This window comes from Phascolarctos cinereus, unplaced genomic scaffold, assembly GCF_003287225.1.
Source record: "Phascolarctos cinereus isolate Bilbo 61053 unplaced genomic scaffold, phaCin_HiC Scaffold_726;HRSCAF=1367, whole genome shotgun sequence".
NCBI lineage: Eukaryota > Metazoa > Chordata > Mammalia > Diprotodontia > Phascolarctidae > Phascolarctos > Phascolarctos cinereus.
The window spans coordinates 44,555,387-44,577,215 of record NW_027556098.1 but is presented as its reverse complement, the minus strand read 5'-3'; the positions used below and the strand labels follow the sequence as shown (position 1 = coordinate 44,577,215).

At 35.0% G+C, this 21,829-nt stretch overlaps 1 protein-coding gene across 1 annotated transcript in view; it reads left to right on the top strand.

Annotated features, from left to right (window-relative positions):
* ABCG1 (ATP binding cassette subfamily G member 1) overlaps positions 1 to 21,829 on the top strand; it is a 110,989-nt gene that overhangs the window by 29,401 nt on the left and 59,759 nt on the right. Inside the window, exons 3-4 of the mRNA XM_020973903.2 lie at positions 8,943 to 9,060; positions 18,834 to 18,966. Coding sequence (XP_020829562.1) covers positions 8,943 to 9,060; positions 18,834 to 18,966 — 251 coding nt within the window. The remainder of the gene's footprint in view (positions 1 to 8,942; positions 9,061 to 18,833; positions 18,967 to 21,829) is intronic.

The following is a 21,829-nucleotide window of genomic DNA, read 5'->3' as shown; positions in this document are numbered from 1 at the left end:
TTATTACTGATATTGGTTTGTTATCTGTGTTTGTTATCTTTGTTTATTTTCTAATTTTGGAATTTTTTGTTTATTTGTTTGTTTTGCTCAGATGAATATAAATTGCAATTATTTCTATTTTGGCCAGAAACCCTGAGGGCCTTCACTGTTCAGACTGTTTTTTTGTTTTGTTTTTGTTTTTGTTTTTACTAGCTAAAGAGTCCATTCTCTGCCTTATTTCTTACCTAGCCTTAATAACTGAATGGGTGTTGCCTCAGTCAAACACAGACCATTTAAAGACCTTAGCTTAAAAAGGCCAAGGTCTCCCCAGGGCCATCTCCAGTGGTCCTGATGTATATCTCTTGACTACACTCAGATGGCTCCAGAGGAGAAAGTAAGGCTGGTGACTTTGCACAACCCTTCCTCACTTAAATCCAATTCACTTACATGCCAAGGCATCATGTCCCTTGATGTCATGGTCCTCTAAAGAACAAAGAGCGACCAATGACAACAGCAAACAACAACCTTTCTTTCAATCACTTTAAGATTACAAAGGGAAAACTCACAGGACTTTGAATAGTTCCAGGAACTTACCTCCTTTTCTTTATGTGTTAGGAGTTTAACACATGTTGATCAACTAAGTGAGAAAGAAGATTGGTAGAGTATAAATGGCTATACTTAAAGGATACATTCTTTCCTTTGTAACAATTTAAGTGTGCAGTGTCCTCCTTCTTTCTTTTTTTTTACGTATCTTTTCCTGACTAGTGCCCTACCTAACCTTGCCCAAAACTGCTTTGTAAAAAAATCTTCTGTGTGTATATGTGTTTATATGAATGTATATATTTATACATCCATATATATATATATATATATATATGTAGACATACATATGTATGTGCATGTGTAGCACAGGATACAGATAGACAGTTAAACTGCAGTTTATCCAATTAAGAGGGTGACACATATCACCAATAGGTAATGTCACAGTTCTGCAGATTTTATATATGTATACACATACACACATATAAATGCACTTTTCATATTATTATTTCATTATTATAACAACTCTGTCAGGTAGGTACTATTATATCCCCAGTTTTATTGATGAAGAAACTGAGGCTTAGAGAGATTAAATGACTTGCCTAAAGTCAGACAGCTATTAAATATCTGAGGTGGGATTTGAACCCACTCCTTCCTAAATCTGAGTTCAGCACCTTTGAGGACAGTATGGAATAGGGAAAAGAACATTGTCTTTGGAATCAGAGGACTGGGGTTCAAATCCTATCTTTGTTGCCCTCTACCTGTATGACCTTAAATCACTTAACTTCAGTTTCCTCATCTGTTAAATAAAGAGGTTGGGCTACTTGGCTTCTGAAGTCTCTTCTTTTTTTTTTTTCAGCCAAAGACAGGGTTTATTAAAGATCTGCCATATTGGCCAGACTCTTAAGGAATTTAAGCATTTGTATTGCTAATGCAAGTGGGCTAGATTTTAAGAATCTGAGCCTTGGGTATATTATAAGAATGTGACTATATGTGGCTGTATTATAAGAATGTGAATATTAGAAGAGCCCTGAAATCTCTTCTGACCCTAGATTTATGATTCTATGATCCTATATAGCATAACAATATTCCGTTACAGTGAAATATAAATTTTTTAAACCAGTATCCAGTTAATGGACATCTGTTTGGTTTCCATTTGTTTATTTCTTTGAATATTTTGGTGTTTAAGGACCTCTTTATTTTTGACCTCCTTGAAGTATGTGGCTAATAGTGGGATCTCTGGGTCAAAGCAAATGGACATTTTAGTCACATACAGTCAATCCTCAACTTTCATGGGGGCAAATAGAAAATGAAAAATAGAGTGAAAGTGAAAAAAAGAGAATATTGATACATTATACCTATGGGAAATAGGGGGCTAATTTCCCACAACCACTAGAAACTGTAATCTTTCACTAGATATTTCTGAAATTATGCTTTTTCTGTACAGTTCTTCATAACAAAACATTGATTCTCATAATATGCACTTTTCCTAACAGTAACCATGAAATAACCCATAAAATGCAGTATACAAAATAAAATTGGTAACATGCAAAACATTTTTTCTTGCTAGTAATTCCCTAGAATTCCATGACCTTTTGTGCCAACATCTCAATTTTTAAAAATTGACTTCAGATAAAATTCACTTTTTATAACACATGAAATCTATAGTACCTATATTGTACAGCAAATTAAATTTTTAAAACTAAAACATTTTTTAATCGGAATCCTTCTTTCCACTGTATCAAATGGCAGTGGGAGGGTGTTGTACTGTATACAGTACTGCTATAAACCTATCTACCTTGACAGCCCTCTGAAAACCAAGGGAGAGGTTACTGGGATTTTATTTTCTGTTGTCAGAAGACATTGAGACCGGTGAGGTCTCAACATTACTACTGACACTCCCACACTATGTATCTACAGCACTTAACCTGAAATGCGCACAATTGCTAATGCAAAAGTGAAAATGAGGTTGCTAAGAAAATCACAGGAATGCTTGAAGTCACAAAAGGTAAACATGTGAATGTGGAAGATACACTGTAATTTTTAAATTTCTTTCCAGGACACTTGAACCAATTCACGGCTCTACCAAACAGCGCTTTGCCTCAGCCCTTTTGACATCTATTATTTGCATTTTTCATCCTTTTTTGCCAATTAAATGTGTCAAAAACTTGAAGTGCTGCTGCTGTGAATAACTCAGGTCAGGAGTGACGCACAATACTTGATGTTTTTTGTAAAGGCAGGTGTGAATGCCTAGGGCCTGGGATAGTGCTAGGCAAGACTGATGGGAGCTTTCTGTCAGGAGTTGTCCATGCTTACAAGGATACAGAATGGCCCTACTAAGGCTGCTGAATCACGGCTCCTGGTGGGCAGAGTCAGGTAGGCTCCCCAATCCCACTAGCAAGTCAGCCTTAATGACCAAGATGGCTGGTCTGCTGTAACTAAGGTTGGCTGGCCAGTGAAAAAAAACATGGGTTTTTAGTACGATTTTTATGTGCAAGTTGAAGGGGTTGGAGCTTTATCTGAGGTGCACACATAGTATGAGCTCAGACAGTGCCTTGGGGCCTCTTAAGCTTGTCTATATGAAACTTACGCCTACAGGGTGGAACCAGTGGGGTGACTATTAAACATATGCTTCCTTATTTTAAGGAAGGAGTTATTTTGCTAAAATAGGGTGGGGGTCACATGCCTTGCAGTTAAATTCACACATAATATGGGGGGCTTTAGGAATTTCGTAATTTCACAGATGGCTGTGTAGAAACTCAAACTTGTTTTGTCTTGCATTTCTCTTTATTTGTGAATTGGAGCAACCTTTCCATGTGATTACTGTTGATGTGAAAATTCTTCTTTTGAAAATGTTAACTAATTCAACTTCGTATTGAACTCATTCCACCATTGAACTGTGAGCTCCATGGTCACCTTGACTCTGTTTATTTTTATTGCTTTGCTTTGTGTCCTCAGTGCTTAAGCAGATGCCTGATGCCTGGTAGGTATTTAATGCTTGTTAGTTTGACTATATTCTGCTCTACTCTTGAGTTTTTTGTTCCTTGACCCCTAGTCCTGTCTTTGTTCATCCTTGTCCAAATCCTGACCATGGATTGCTTTCATCTTCTGCCTTCTTCCTTGATACCTACATGCTGCTGAACATAAATGGAAGATGTCACACAATCATGTCCCCTGGGTCCCTTCTACATTTATGTGATATAGTCTAACTAAAGAGGAATGACAGTCATTATTATATATTAGAATCTTCATGTATTTGGAATATCATGGCTTTGTGAGAAAAACTTTCTGTAAAGAGTTTACTTTCACTATTAATTACTTCCCTTCTCATTTTAAAGCATCGATTTGCACAAAAATTTTTCAATTCATATAATCAAAATTGTCCATTTTATGTTTCATTTATTCTGCAGTTATTTTGAATGCAACTTCTCTTTCTCTTTCTTTTTGCTGGATTTCATTTTTAACATATAGAAAGGCTAATGATTTGTATGGGTTTTATTTTATATCTTTTTACTTTGTCAGAATTATTGTTTCAATTTAACGTTTACTTGACTCTCGGGTTCTTTATGGAGACAATAATATTTTATTTAAAAAATAGTTTTGTTTCCTCCTTGTCTCCGTTTATTTTCTCAATTTCTTTTTCTCTTATTATTGTTATACCTAGCATTCAACATGTTGAATAATAGAGGTGATAATAGATCTATTTGCTTTACTTTCCCCATCTTATTGAAAAGGCTTCTGGCTTATCTCAATTACATATAATGCCAACTCTTCTCAAGTCAAATCATCAACAAGCATTTATTAAGCACTTTATTGTGTTCTAGGTACTGTGCTAAGTGCTGAGAATACAAATGCAAGCTGAGTAAAATATAGTTCCCGCCTTCATTTTATTATTCTTTCTATGTATTCTATTATGGATACAGTATATATTTTCCTATTCTACTTCTAGTTCAGGAGTTTTATATTCTAATGGGGAAGACAATCCATAAAAAATGTCTGGGAACTAGGGAGGGGGGAGTGAAGGTATTCAGAACAGGCATGTGGTCTATGATAGGAAATTTTGGTCTAAATAGGTATATTGGGACAAGGAAAAGAAAGTCCAGTGAATTATTAACAGTGCAGCCTTGGGAGGAATTAAAACATGGCTGACCTGGGTTTCCTCCTTAAAAGGGAGGTTCTGATAGCAACCAGCCAATCAGAGGGAGAGACCTCAGAGTGAGATGATACTTGTAATGTAAGAAGTAGTGAGGGGTAGAGTGAGCTTCTAGGGTAAAGAGATTTCTATGGTATTTCAGAGAAAATCCTATGGAGAAGAGTCAGAGGTGTACCAATGTGAGCTGTCCAGGGCTGCAGTGATCTACTAGGATGAAAAGGTTTCTATGGCATAGTTGAGAAAGTCCTATGGGTATAGGTCAACAGTGTAGCCTGGAAAGGCTCTTGGTTTTAGATAGATACTACTTAAATAAAGGAAAGGTCCATTTATTTCTATGCTTTTTAATGTCTTTAATGGAACTATCTGTCAATAGCTTTTTTTCCCTACATCTCTTGATATAATCAAGTGATTTTGTGCTTTTTACTAATAATGTGTATATTTATAATTTTCCTGTATTGAACCAACCTTGTATCCCTAGCTTGTTATACCTTGTCATAATATGTAGTTAATTTTTTTGATATGTTGCTATAGTGTATTCACTAATATTTTATTTAAAATGTATATTTATATTTCTTAGAAATGTTGGTCTATAGATTTTTCTCTAATTTGTCTCCTTGGTTTGGGCCATATTTGTGTCTTAGGAGGAATTGACAGAATTTCTTCTTTTCCTATTTTTGCAAACAGTTTATGTAACATAGGAATCAATTATTCTTTGAATGTTTGATAGAATTTATTGTAATATCATGTACTTTTAGAGTTTTTCTTTTCCTCTTTTGGAAGCTCATTTATAGTTTGCTTAATTTCTCTTTTTAAAAGTGGATTGCTTATTTATTTCTTATGATAATCTGGGTATTTAATATTTTTTGTAGCTATTCATCTATTTTATTTAAATTTTCAGCTTTTGGGGGTGCGGTATCATTGGACCAAATAGTTTTTTAAAAATAATTTCCTTTATTTTGTTTTCATTTTGTGTGATTTATCTAAATTCATTTTTCATATGGACAGCTGGGTGCCCTCCTCCACAATCACCCTGCTCACCTCTTGAGGAGGCTAGCCAATGGTTTATTTATTTTATTGGTTTTATTTTTTAAAATAACCTGTAGTTTTATCAGTTCAAAAGTTTTTGCTTTTAATTTCAGCGGTCTCTAGTTGAAGTTTTTATATTTGTTGTTTTTTAGGTTTTTTTAGTTACATTCCCTATTGTTTTTGTTTTTACTCTTTTTCTTTACAGGAGAAGCGTGTGCTCAGTCCTAGTGATCTATATTTTATGCAATCTGCTTCCATTGCAATATTCCAGTTCTCTTTACCCTGCCCAGTTCCCAGTCACAGATTCTTACCCTTTCTTTCCTTTGATTTTCCCTTTTATTGTCTGAAGATGGATTTTGTTTTGCTGATAACTAATTCCTCCTAGAATATAACCTCCTTCATCCCTTATTCCCTTTCCCATTTAACGTATTTCTACACCATTCTATTGTGTGTATATAGTCAACTGTCCTTTGTCCAGCTCTCATGAAGAGGAAGTTCATGTTTAGCCCGTTCCCCAAACTCTTCCTGAAGGTTTATGTAGTCTTCTTTTCATGTCTGTGATTAAGTGAATGAAGTTCAACCACTCTTTCTTTTCTAATGTATTTTTTTTCCTTAAACTGTTCCCAGGCCCTCTCTATGACCTTTTAAAACAGGGTTCTGAGGAGAGCCTTGTTTCTTTTCTGCCTACTATGTTATAAACATTTCATCATCATAAATTCCTAGTTACTCAAATGGATTTTACTTTTCTATATTTCCTGTGTTCGCATTTCAAAGTATCCATTCAGTTTTGCAACAACACTACTTAGAAGTACTCTATTTTATTAAAGATCCATTCTCCCTCCCTTCCCATTCTCTCCCTCCTCCTCTTCTCCCCTGAGATTATACTTAAGTTTTTCTGGGTAAGTTTTTCTTAGTTGTAAGCCTTTATCTTTTGGCTGCTGGAATATCATATTTCAAGTTTTCCCTTCCTTTATAATTGCCAAGTCTTGTCTGATTTGTCTGTGGATTCTTGGTACTTAAACTCTTTCTTTCTGACTGATGATGCTATTTTTTCTTTGACCTTAAAGCTCCCGATTTTGGCTATGATGTTCCTGGGAGTTTTCATTTTGGTGTTTCTTTCAAGAGGCTACTAGTGGGATCTTTCTATTTTCACTTTGCTGTCTGATTGTAATAGCAATTTTAAATGTTTTTAATTTATTTTTTTATTTTGAACTTAAATGCCCCCCCAGAAGAACATTTTCATCTTTAGTACAGAACACAAAATGCACTTTATATGAGATCATAAATCTGTTTTTCATACTACTTGTTTAAAAGTATATAACAAATTCTTCTTTACTTTCTAATCTGTCCACTTCTCTATGCTTTCTTATAAACATCTCTCTGTTATTTTCTGTGCATAATAAAAAGAAAATATGTTTCAGTGGCCCTCTTATTTGTATTACTGTTACTACTCTTACACGCCCCTCAATCTTGTCCCAATCAAAAATTGGGGGGTGGGGTAAAATCTTTGTAACAAATAAGCATAATGAAGCAAAATGAATCCACATAGCGATAATATCCAACAATATATATATTTTTTCCTTTACTTTGAGTCCATCACCTTTCTGTAAGGAGTTGGGTAACAGGCTTCAACAGAGATTCTCTGTAAACATGGTAGGCCAAAGCGTTGATAAGATTTCTTAAGACCCACAGAGGTAGCACGATTTTCCTGATATCGTATTATAGCTCTGGATATAGGACTTTTTCTCCTCACTCAGTGGGAGCGACAGGGAGACCTATTAAAAGAACTTCAGGCTAGTTTGTAAAAGCTATTGACTATAAAAGTGTGCTTTGTGAGTTAACCAGTCTGTTTGTGGAACTTTCCTTCTGGAATCACTGAATCTGATTAACCCTGTTAACAGAGCTTTGAATCCTGACTAATATCCTACCAATAAGAGAGTAGGAACCTAGCTCATATTTACATTATTATGTTATCATTTAATAAGTAAGGGCATGCACTTAGTTCTTAGCAACTCATAGTGGTTTTAGGCTCTCTCTTTCTTATACTTTTTCCTATCTCATAATGCTAACTGATCTTTGTTCCCCCAGGTAGCACTTAGTCTCAGTAATGAGTCAGTATTACAGTAGCAGTTCTTTGTCTTTTATTTCCACCCCTTATAATATCTCTTAAGCAAGATCCTGGGGACTTCTCTTCAAAATAGGACTGTGCCTGAAAAAAAAAAGTGGAATGGAAAGAAATGGCTGTGAAATACAACTAAGGACTACTTTCTAGAATATGTAAGAACAATAGGAGGTTAAAGATCCTGAGGAAAGATGTTTGGCTTTATAATTAGAAGAGATCTGGGTTCTAATACTAGAGCTGATATTTATTAGTGATGTGGCCTTTAAGCACTGTCACGTTCAGTTTCCTACTGACAAAATGGGGTTAATATAATACTTGTAATACCTCCCTCACAGGATTGCTGTGAGGAAAGAACTTTGACAACTTTAAAGTACTAAACAAGTGTGTATTATTATTACGGTTATCTCATTATTTTCTTTCTTTTTTTTATTTTGTCTTTGGAACACAAAAAAGTGGGAGACATTATTGGGAGAGTCTGGAAAAAAAATATTTTATGAGTTCCCAAAAATCTACATGTTCCTTTTATGACCGTTTGGATGAATCTCATTAAATATGGGAGTTGAATGTATTATTGTGAATCTTGGATATTTAAGTATACTTTCTGAAGTGATACTGTATTCTGCAAGGACTCTGAACCTAAAAATTTTGCCTTTAAATTCTATGGCTTTCATTTTAACCTTTAAACAAATTTTCAGATTATTTATTTAACAAAATCAATACAGTCCTAGATAATGTGATTTTCTTTATCACCTTCCTCCAATATTTCCTCTAAGATAGTTTTGGGTTGAAATTTCATATGAACCCAAGAGGAATTTTCTACAGGATCATGATAAATTCCTTTAAAATGAAAGGTTTTAGAGCACTTTTATACCACTGAAATTCCAATGAAAAAAATAATAAATAGACTTTAAGAAATCACAGTGTCCATATTGTTGCTGAAACCATGGTGCCAGTGGCATTGGGAAGTATTGATTTTATGCCTGGAGTTAATTACTAGATTTATGTAATCTCATATGATGTGTGTCAGTTTTACTCTGTGTATGTGTTTGCACATATGGGAGTTGAAAGTAAATTTGTATTGTGTCTTAGAGATAATAAAATATTGACCTACTGTTTTTTTAGGATACAAGACTCTTTTGAAAGGAATTTCAGGGAAATTCAGCAGTGGAGAACTTGTTGCAATCATGGGTCCTTCTGGAGCTGGAAAATCAACACTCATGAACATCCTGGCAGGATACAGGTGACTAAAAGGAAAAGCAAGAGTGCAAGGGCTTTCAGTCCATTGCAAATGAACACCTATTGCCATTGATTAAGTGTTAGAAAACTGCTACTCTAGGTGCTATGGGCCCAACCCTATATGGGGCCGCAACCAACAGTTTAAAAAGTTCTGAAGGGGTTGCTAATGGAAAAAAGTTTAAGAAACCTTGCTATAGGAGATACAGAGAGCTAAGCCTGCCTTTAGTAAGGTCACCCTTGAGTTAAATAAGCAGGACCTGTATAAATGAAAAATAAAATAATACTAATAATGAGATAAGTATGTGGTATATGTTAAATGTAAGTGCCCTGAGTTCAGGGGAAGGTGATTTCCTTGTGTATTAGAAAGCTTCAAGGAGAAACTTGGTGGAGGAGAAAGAACACTGGTTTTCACATCCTATCATTAGTACAAATCCTGTCTCTGATACTTATCTATTGTGGGCAGTTATCTTGCTTGTAAAATGAAGAGGTTGGACAACATGATCTTTAAGATCCCTTTTAATCCTAGAATCTATGACTCAGTAAGGAAGGACTTAGCCTGGCCTTAACATTTGAAGAATGAGTAAGTGTTATAATGGCTTGGGGCCCATTGTGAAGATGAGAGTTACCAATGGAAACAAAAGTAAAGAAGCACTGAAGGACAAGATGTTTTAGGAGCTGCTAGGTAGTGCAGTGGGCCTGAAAGTCAGGAAGACCTGAGTTCAAATCTGTTCTTCAACACTTACTAGACTTGTGACCCTGGGCAAGTCATTTAACCTCAGTTTCCTCAACTATAAAATCAAATAACAATAGTATCTATCTCCTAAAGTTGTTGTGAGGATCAAATGAGATAATATTTGTAAAGCACATAACACAGTGGTTGGCTTATATTAGCTATTTAATAAATGCTTATTTTCTCCCTCCCTCCTTCTTTTCCTTCTTTCTTTCCTTCCTTCCTTCCTTCCTTCCTTCCTTCCTTCCTTCCTTCTTCCTTCCTTCCTTCCTCTCTCCAAATCAGTAGATGGAATACTTTGTTTGAAACTGATGATTTCTGTAGCTTTTATTTGTAATTTAAAAAAAAAACCAGAATCAGATCATATTAAGCATTTTGTATATCTTTAAGTACTCCATCAGTGTTAGCATTATTAATTGTAGTTGTGTAGAATTAAGGAAATCAAAATCACCAATATTTTTCCAAATGGAAAACTGGCTTCAGAAGTATTGAATTATATTATCTTATGCCAAGTTTTCAGTTAAGTATGGTAATTACCACAAGGGCAGCTAGGTGGTATAGGTCTAGAGAGTCAGGAAAATATCTTCCTGAGTTAAAATATGGCCTCAGAAACCACTTAATCTGCTTGCCTCACTTTCTCATCTGTACAATGAGCTGGAGGAAGAAATGGCAAAACACTCCATTATCTTTGCCAAGAAAACCCCAAATAGAGTCATCATGAGTCAGACATGACTGAAAAATGACTTAACAACAATAGTTATCATAGAGTCAATTTGTTAACACTATAATAATTGGGATGAGATGTGTTGAACAAAATCAAAATATGAAATATTTACTTTCTCTTGACAGCTTTGACCCAGGATTTAAAACACACACACACACACACACACACACACACACACACACACACACACACACGAAACTCCTTACTATTCTAAATTAAGATTTGAAAATATAGAAGAGATTTCAGGTTAAGATTGTTATATTTAAGGACAAAAGGAAACCAAGTTGTACCACAAACTCTAGGAAATATCTGAAAGTGACTCTAGAAATGCCAGTGTTTGAGAAAACCAAGGAGAAATGGTAGTAAACTCCTCTAGGTAATTCAAAGTTGCACAAAAAATAAGCAGATGAAAAAGACAGACAGAGATAGGTAAAGAGGTCTCATTAGGAGAGCTAGCTCAAGCACATGTAGAAGTCATTAGAGTCAGGGAGAGGACTGTGGAAGTCAGAAGAGGCAGAGAGAGCTTCCTAAAATGGACCTGAAGCCCACCAGCACTTTTGAGCAGGAGGATTTGAAAGCTGTGAGCTCCAGCATTCAACAACCTGGATTGTCAAAGCAGAAGTGGAGACAGACCCAGCCCCCGTGAGTCATAGCTAGGAAGCACTTGGAGCTACTGCAGAAGTTAGGGCTTAGTCAGTACGTACACAAGCAGGAGGGCTGTGCAGCAAGCCAGACACCAGAGGGATCTCCAGCGTTTTAATGGAGCTTGTCAGGATTGCCAGCATGGGACTAGTACCACATTAGTTATTACATTAGAAGAAGATAAAGTACAGCCTAGGCCAAAACCCTCAAAAGACAAAATAGGGGGATTATGATAGGTTTTACTACCTAATACCAGCAATTTTATCTGGATCAGCAGCAGGGGTGGCAGTATCTGGACTAAAGAGGGGACTTTACCAATAAGGCCTATTAATCTGATCCAAGAGGGAACTGGCCAAGCACAATTTCCCAAACTAATATGAGGCAGGAACTATAAATAAAAAGGGAAAAAAACCTGAACACAATAAAGAAATACTATGGGTAGAGAAAGTGAAAAGGTAAGCCCAGAAAAAGACAGTAATCCCCCAAAGCAGTACCTCAGTAGGAAAAAAAAAATTATTTGGACACAAGGACCAGACAGACTCAGGATCATGCAGAAAATATTATAATTTTATTTTTATATTTATTTATATTTATTATAATAAATAAGAGAAAACTTTGGAATGTGATATTCCAAAAGTCAAAAGATGTGATGAGCTTACCACCAATAATTATTTACCCTTCAAAAGTGAGCATAACAGAATATTATGATTTTAAGCATTCCCAATAAAAAGGCAAGAGATGTGTAGAAACTTTGAAATGCAAACAGAAAAGTGAGGAGAAACCTGTGATCACTTTGGAAGGGGCTCAGTGTTCATGAAATGATTACATTCTATTTGGAGGAGAAAAGACAAGTGTCCTTTCAGAATCCTAATATCTTGAAGGGTCAGAGAAAGAGTTAGGACAAGATGTGGGTGATTTTTTTTTCTCTTGGGAAGATTTTAAGAGAAGAAATAAAAGTCGGGGTGGAAAGGAATATACTAGAGAAGAAATGAGGAAGAAATGGGAGAAACGTATCTCATAAATGAGTTACAGAAGAAAGAACATGTAAACATGGAGGAAATGAAGGATTAAGCATTTCATTACCTTGCTCTTTTCTGAAAAGGATCAAGGAGGGTTGAAGACATATACATATAGAATTTGGCTTTGAAATATATTAATCTTAGCAGAGATACAGGTAGGGCAGGAGAGGGGAGGGTACTACAAGAGGGAGAGTCGGGGATGCAACAGTCACAAGCTAAGCAAACTTCAACATCTGAAGGCTGATCACAGAGGATTAAAGAAGAACACAAAAGTGTAATAACCAGAAATTAGGGTCGAGGTTTTGGGAAAAGAGAGTAGAAGTGGAAAAGCAGGAAGAGTCTAGTTCAATTATAGATTGATAACAGTGATCAAATTTTTCACCACCACTCCACCCCTTTTCTTTCTGGTAAAGAGCAAGGAAGGATGGAAAGCAGAAAAATTGTAAGAGGTTAGGAGGAAAATACACAATTAACGATCTTAGAGCAGTGAACACGAAGGAGACGGTAATCTCTCCCATTAAACAATGAAGGTAGCGGAATGGATTAGAAAGCAGAATGCAGCACTATTTTATTTACAACAAATGCTTTTGAAGCATAAAGCTGCATACAGAGTTAATAGAATGGCCAGCGTATAACTTTTAATCTGTCAGATGAATTTTAAAAGAGTAAAAGTGACAACCAAGGTCTCAGAGAAGGTAACTGTGAAAATAGACATGAATAAAAAGAAATAAGCAAGGAAACTATATTATTCTTAAAGATACTATAGATCATGGAATAATATGAAAACTTAGTACATATACAACAACTGGCATAGTATCTAAGTATATAAAGAAAAAGTTAATTGAATTTCAGGGAAAAATAGACAGCAAAACTATAACTAATGGGGACCTCAATATTCTCCTTTTGTACTTATATAAATTCAACAAAAAAAGATAAATTAGAAAGAAATTAAAAACCTAAATAGAATGTTAGTGAAGTTAGATATGATTAACCTTTGGTGATTACTGAGTAGGAATAGACAGAAATATATAGATATTTACAGCTATAGATGGCACCATTACAAAAATCGACCATGTACACGGCATTAAAAACCCCATAAACAAATGAAGGAAAGCCAATATATTTAACATATCCTTTGCTGACTTTAATATAATAAAATGTGTAATCCATAGATGGTCAGTAAAGAAAGGATTTAAATAACTGGTGACTAAATAGTTTAGCCTGAAATAATTGATAGATTAAAAGTGAAACATAATGAAACAATAGATGATTTAATTAAAGAACATAACAACAATGGAACAACCTACCAGTGCTTTTGGGACATAGCCAAAGCAGTCCTTAGGGGAAAAATTATTTTTCTAAATGCTCCCATCAAATGAAGAATACACAGAGCAATGAATTGGGCATATACGTTTAAAAAAATAGAAAAACAACAATTAAAAAAATCAAACAAAATACAAAAAAAAAGAGAAATTTTGAAAATCAAATTGAAGGAATAAAATGCCATTGTATTGAATAAATAAAATAACTGGTTAAAAAAACCAATTAAATAGACAAATACTCAGTTACTCTGATGATAAAGGAAAGCTCAAATATGGAAATGCCGAAGTCACAACTATTGAAGAAGAAATAAAGAATTTTAGAAAATATTGTGCTCAAATCATTAGAAATTATTGTGCCAAATATATGCCAACAAAATTGGAAGCCTAAAGTAAATGGATGAATTTTCACAAAAATATAGACTGTCCAGGTTAACAATAAGAAAGAACTTTTTGATAACCTAATTCGGGGGAAAAAAGTTAAGCCATAAAGGATCTCCCAAGGAAAAAAGTCCCCAGTACTAGATAAATTTACAAATAAATTCTATCAAAGAAAAGATATGCAATATTACATAAAAATATTTGTGAAAATAGGAAAAGAAGATGTCCCACTAACCTCCCATGAGTAAAATGTTGTGCATCCTGATACCAAAACCAAAGAAAGAAAATTGTACACCAGTAGTCCTAATGAATATTAGCAAAGTAGTATTGAATAAATTATTACTGATTAGGCTGCAACAATATATTAAAAGATTAAACTCTGTGCCAAGATTGGAGTTACGCCAAAAATGCAAAGCTATTTTTTTAATTAGAAAAACTATAAATATCACATATATCTAAACAATTAAGAATCACTTGATTATATTAATAGATGTAAAAAACCTTTGACCAAATATATCTTCTTATGTTTAAAAACATTAGCAAGCACAAGAATAAACATATAATCCCTTAATGTAGTCAGTAATACCATATCTATACAAAATGAACAGCTAGCATTGTCTGTAATCTAAAAATGCTAGAAGCATAGAAAGCAAGGATGCTCATTGCCATCATTATTTGATTTAGTGCTAGAATAGCTAAATATAGCAACAACATAAGAAAAAGAATTGCGGGAATAAGCATAGACAAAGAGGAAAAATATGGTTTTTTTTTTACTATGACATGATGACTTACTTAGGGCACCCTGAAGTCAGCTAAAAAAATTAATTGAAAATGGCAATGATAATAAAAAATGAGAACAGGCAGTATTCGATGGGTTGTTGAAAGACAGGCACATTAATGCCTTATTGATAAAGCTCTGGATTCATATAACCTTTCCAGAAAGCAATACATAATTATGAAAAGTAACTAAAAAGCCCATATACTTTGAACTAGAGATCCTACTGCTAGGAAAACAATATACATAACAACTACAACAATGTGAATGGAACGAATAACCACCACAACATGACAAAAAATGAATACTGTGAAATTATAAGGAACTAACAGTTCCAAATAAGATGTATGAAAAAAAATGCTTCTTCCCTCCTCCTTTAAAGAAGAGGAGTTCATAGGGGTGGGCATGCATATAATGTCATATTTATTTTTTGATATGTTCGTTGGATTCATGTAATTTTTTCATTTTTTTCCTCTTGAAGAATTTTTTTTTCTTGTAAGAGATAGCTCGGGGGGGGGAACCAATTATGAGGAGGTGAAGGTCATGTAAAAATAAAAGATGTCAATAAAATCTATTTTGAAAATTAACTGAAACTATTAATTTCAGCAAAGCAACAGTATACAAAATAAACATACAAAGATCATTGCACTTTTTGTTCATTCTCAACATACAACATGGCAGGAAGTATAGAAAAATAAATCCATCAAAATGATTACTGAATGTATAAAATATCTGGAAGTCCTGCTAACAAAACACATCCCAGATTTAATGAATATAATTTCTAAAATACTTTACAGAAACAAAGATACGCCTGAATACTGATAAAAAATATTAGTTAGTCTTGGTTGGGCCCTGCCAATATAATAAAAATAACGATACTACCTTAAGTAATTTACAGATGAATAAAGAAACATTTATTAAGTACTTTTTATATTCTAGTCACTTTTCTAAGTAGTGGAGTTACAAATACAATCAAGACAATCTCTGACTTTAAGAAACTTATGATAGATAACAATACATATAGGAGAATGATAGTCAGAAAAGAATGGCAATTGATTGACATATCCTTTCCAGTTATGTAGTGTTAATTTTGTTACTGTTTTCAAAGTCGGAGTTTGAAAGTTGTATTTGAAAGTATGCTTGAATCCCCGGCATTTAGCATATCTGTATCTAGAGCATACTGAATACTTAATCAATGTTTTTTGACCAACAGACTTACTGACTATGAGTAGCAACATAATATGGAGATGTCCAGAAGATGGTATGGTATACCCAAGTTAGATAAGATAAGATGAAAGCTTACCAATCACAAATAAAGATCCCAGACATTGGGATCTAACTTCTAAGTGGTTGAGAAGGCTGCATAGCATGGAAGGGGGCAATTGTGTGTTGGGCCTGGGGGACCTGGGACTGGAAAGATAAGATCAAATTTCATCAATCAGAACTCTGTCTCAGGAAGAAAAGTCTGACATCTGTATGTAGGAAGAGTAAGAGGCTAAAGTATAGACATCATGGTATACAAACAAGACATGGCATGGTGGCCTGGATTAGAAAACGTAAAAGAGAAAATACTCCAGCAGCCAGAAAGAAGCCATTCAAACACTGTGGTGCCATAGTTAAGATTACACAGTCTGATATCCAAGATATATAGGGAAATGATAAAATAGATTCTTAGGAGAGTCGTTTCCCAGTTGGTCAGATTATTTGAAGAGGCAGTTTTCAAAAGGAGAAAGGAAGGCTATCAAATAGATGGAAAAAAGATTCCAAATCACTAGCGATAAAAATTCAAATAAAACCATTCTGAACTTTTGGACTTCTTTGGACCTCTTCATCATGCCTTACTTCCTCAGGAGACTTATCATTGAGAAATCTCATTTTCCTACAAGATTGAAATTGACTGATAGTCACTTGTCATCAATACTTTCTGCCCCTCTGATTGGACTCTAACTGGAAGGTAGGGCTATAGGCTCCAGGACCTCCATTTAAGAAAAGGGCTTGGTACAGTCTTATCCCAATTTTCTACCAGCTACATTGCTTTTGGACTTCTCCATCATCTCTTTATACTAGTTATCTTCCTCCCCTCCCCATCCCCTCTCCAGATTTTCAGTTTCCTTTTGTGTATTGTCTTCCCTATTAGATTGTAAACTACTTGTGGGTAGGGATGGTCTTTTTTTTTTAACTTACATTTTTTATTTCCAGCACTGAGCGCAGTACCTGGCACACAGTAGGGATTTAATAAATGTTTATTGACTTAACTATAGATATAGACATAGATATATAAACACACAAAACATTAAGATATACATAGTGGGAGAAAAGTCAAACAGAACTTCACAATTTCATATAACCTTCCCTCTCTCCTTTTTTTCTTTGTATATTGCTTGGCGATATTGATTAAGTTCATAAGTTATCACTTAGGACATTTTCCTGTGTGTAGCATTCACACTTCAAAATCAAAGTGAAGTTCTTGAAACTACATAATATACACTGTCCCAAAAGACTTAGTGCAGTTTTAAGCTATTTAAGCTTTCGATTGTATAATAATTATATATCATATATCATACATAAGTTATAATAAACTTTTAATTTAAGCTATTAAAGTTTACATAGCTTAAAACTACACTATGGCTTTTTGGACACCTTGTTTCACTTATCACCCTATACAATATCTTACCTTTTGGTCAAATGTTCCTTTTCCTAAGTGGAGAAAATAAAGTTACATTATATACAGTTATGTGTATATTTGACAAGTATCATTTTCTATACTTATTGGACAAATATTCATAGAATCCTTGGATCATAGGTTGAAAGCTGGAAGGAAACCTCAGAATCATATATCCAATTTCTTAATTTTACAGATGAGGAAATTGAGACCCAGAGAGGTGACTTGCCCAAGCCTTCCCAGGTAGTCACTAGAAGAACCAAGGTTGTAGCCTCAGTCTTCTGGCTTCCAAATCTTTCCACTTCACCATGAGCTAATGAGAAAGAAGGTGGATTAAGTTCATTTCCTGATGCAAAGGATTCTTCACTCCAAAGAATGCTACAATTAGAGCAAAGCTATTTGTAAAAGGCTTAGAGAATCATAGCTTTTGGATCATAGCAAGGGACCTCAGAAGTCATCTAGGCCATCTCTTTCTTTCTGTTAATGAGCTAAGGCTTAGAAAGCTTACATTGCTTACTCAGGGTCATACAGGTAAGAAGAAGCAGTTATGGTTTGAATCTAGGTCCTCTGACTCCCAATCGAAGGATAAAACAGAGATCTAATTATATAAAAATTAAAAGCATACAGAATAAGGAAAGAAACAGACTAGGAAAAATTGGTGCAATAAACATCTCAGAAAATCCTGGCATCCATAATCTGCCATTCTCCTGATGATAAATGGTTAAAGGATGTGAACAAATTCTTTAAGAGAAGAAATATGACATATTAATGATTACATGAAAAGGATGCCGAATAACAAGAAAAATGAACATTTAAACAACTCAGATACTAAATATGAATAAAAACAAGAATTGGATTGGTTTCGTGGAATCTCAGATCTTCCTACTCTCTATAAAATTTAGGAGATGATACTGAATAGCGAATTCCTAGTTGCCTCAGTTTGAAACATACAAGCCGCTACTTCACTGGGTTTTTTTTTTAAAACTGTCAAAGCACCAGTGAAGCTCCTGCCACTTTTTGCTTTCAGAGTTGGACCCAAGTTAAGTTCAGTAATATTCATCATATCTTCACATGCTGTCTCTGACTTGCTGCTCCTGAGAAATCTTTGGGTCTAACTTTTGGCATGAACATAGAATCATGTATTTTAATCATTCACAGAAAGTATTATAAAAATTAGAGCGTATCTATTTCATCCTCATGGGGTACATTTAAAAGCATGTGCATACACATCTGTTTATTTACTTAGTGGGAAAAGAAGAGTTCATTAGACTGACTATATCTTATAATGAGCCGTATGCTTGACTTCATTATCCTTTGCTATTCATTTTCTAATATAGAAGGTTACTAAGTTGTCATTTTAAACTATTTAGTTTCCTTTATATGGTGCAGCTAGCAAAAAAAAAATCTAGAAAGATCCTTTCACCTTATCTTCTTTCTCCAGTGTTAGGTGACAGAAGGAAAAATGGAAGAGTATTTATCATTTTAGGTTTTGGCTGACTGGTTTCTTTCCTTGTTGGAATTTTAGAGAGACAGGGATGAAAGGGTCAGTTCTCATCAATGGAATGCCTCGGGACCTCCGCTGCTTTCGTAAGGTATCATGTTATATTATGCAAGATGACATGCTGCTTCCTCATATTACCGTGCAAGAAGCCATGATGGTAAGATTTCTCAGCTCTGGGATTCTTCTCCTGATGTTCTCACTGTTTTTTTTTTAATTGTCATCATCAGAAAATATTTATTAAGAATACAATAATATACGCTTGCATAGCAAGAAATATAATCTAGTCATTGAGTCCAACCTTCTCTTTTTATGATTGAGGAAACAGTCACATAGCTAGTGAGAGAGATGGAACTTGAACTCAGGTCTCCTGATTCTTGGTCCAGTGCTCTTTCTATTCTGGCCCCTTTCTTTTGGAATATTAATTAGGGATTCTGTATATGAAATCTTGACTGTGACCATTTTAAAATGTCTATGATATATGGAGAAGAGGAAGATCAGAGTATTCATATAATATAAATTATAGTGAGTATTTACTGAGATGATGGGACTACAGCGCTAGAATGTTTACTATGTCTTAGAACATGGGTTTGTATTATTCACTGGGTAAGCACAGCAACATTCAATAGCAAACAGCTTTCCTTTCATTTTAAGATCATTCCTTTGCTATTCTTTTTTGGTATAGGATTCTAGCGTTGTAATTTATGTTACTATACCAGGATTTTCTTATGGTAGAGGAATAGGTCCATAGGATATCCCTTTCAGTCTTCAGAAGACTAATATTCCCTTCTTCCTCCCCAAACCTCCTTACCCATTTTCCTCATCTGTTTATGCTAACTTCCTGCCAACTTTTTTTTTTCAGACAACTTTGAAAAACTCTGGCTCTCTAGTCATTTATTCCTCTTTTAACTTGGCAATTCTCATTCTATGGAAGGATCTAAGACTTAGGAGGTTTTTTTAAAATTCCTTATAATCTCTTAAGTGACAGAGATTTCATGTATATTGTCTATATTTTTGGAATAACCACTGCCTCTTAGTGGACAAGTACTTCTAAAGTACACTAATACTTGAGTTACAACCTAAGCATACATGTGTACATGGCTGGCACTCGTTATCTTTTCCCCAAACCCTCTCCTGCTCCTACCTTCCCTATTATTAAAGAGGGCGATGCCATTCCCTCAGGCTCACAAACTAGGAGTGACACTGGTCTCCTCATTATTTTTCACCCCTCCCCATGTCCAATCTGTTGCCAAGGTCTACTGATTTCACCTTTGCCAGTTCTTCACCATCTCCCAAATATTCTCCCTTCTCTCCTTGGATGCTGCCACCACTCTAGTGCAAGCCTCATCACCTCATGCCTGGACTATTGTAATAGCCTGCTGGTGGGTCTACCTGCCTCAGATCTCTCCCGATTCCAATCCATCCTCCATTTTGCCACTGAAGTGGTTGCCATGACTGATCATGTCATCCCCCTGCTCAGTAAACCCCAGTGGCTCCCTGTTGCCTCTAGGATCAAATACAAAATTCTCTACTTGGTATTCAAAGCCCTTTATAACCTTGCCCTCTCTTGGATTTCCAGTCTTCTTACATCTTAACTTCACCACATACTTTTCAATACTTTTCAATATAATGGCACTGACCTCTTGGCAATTCACAAAACAGGATGCTCCATCCATTAGCTCCAGGCTTTTTCCCTCTTCCGTACCTGTAGTTCAAATTCTGAGTTAGGTAGTATATATAGACATGCATAAAATACAGACTAGGAGATGCTAAAGGATCCTAGTTAATTAAAGTAAAGGAATTTATTCCAAGTTTTTCTGATATGTGTTCTTCCCCATAGCATATAGAGCTATTCTTCAAGGACTTTTCTCAATTATAAATGTGAAGTTTGTGTTCTGAATCACTACAACTAGTAGTCTGCATTGTCAGAACATTCATTAGGACCTAGAAGTAGATCAAAGGAAACTTGGACAGATAGCCCTCAGGTGAAATATGGAAAAGGAATAGTAACCATTGTGAATTTAACAATCCATTCCATTAAATATTTATGTATTTTGTGCAAGACTTTGCTGCCAAGCACAGGAGATACAAAGAATAAATGAAAACATAATCTCTGCTCTTAAGGAGTTAGGAAGATATACCATTTGAACAAAGAAGTATAGATGATTGTTTGAGGAAGAGGGAGAGAAGAACACTAATAATTAGGGGGAAATAGTAATGTGATTCCTTTTTCCATTGTACCTATGACCCAGGTACCTAGTATGTTCTTATTATTATATACATGTATTATAATATCATAGATTGGCTATGTGACTTAAAATATAGATACATTTTAAGTCTTTCAGAGCTTGGAGCTACAGTTCTTGATTGAATCAAACATATGTTGAAGTTTCTAGGAGTCAAAAAGCTTTCAGTTTGATTCCCAGTGTCCTTAATGATTTTTTGTTGTAACTTTATTTGCACTGGTTAGAATCTTTTATAGTCATTTGAAATAATCTTACCTTTGACATTAAGACATGTTTTATTCTCCAAAGACTTTTACCCACGTCTCATTTAATCATAGCAAATGCGGAAACTGAGGTTAACTCAAAGATGTTAGTCAGTTAGTAGGCATTTATTAAATACCTACTATGTACCAGGCATTGTGCTAAGCACTGGGGATACAAAAAGAGGCACAAGACAGTCCTTGCCCTTAAGGAGCTCACAGCCTAATTGGGGAGACAACAAACAAGCTATATACAGGATAACTAGGAAATGATTAAAAGAAGGAAGACAGTAGAATTAAGAGAAGTTGGGAAAGACATCCAATAGAAGATCGGATTTTAATTGGGACTTGGAGGAATCCAGGGAAGCCTGGAGGTGGAGATGAAGAGGAAGAGCATTCCAGGCATGGGGGATAGCCAGTAAAAATACCCAGAGCTGAGAAGTGGACGGTCTTCTTCATAGATAGGCAAGGAGACCAGTGTCACTGGATCAAAGCATATACAACAAGGAGTAAGGTGTAAGAAGACCAAGTGGGTGGT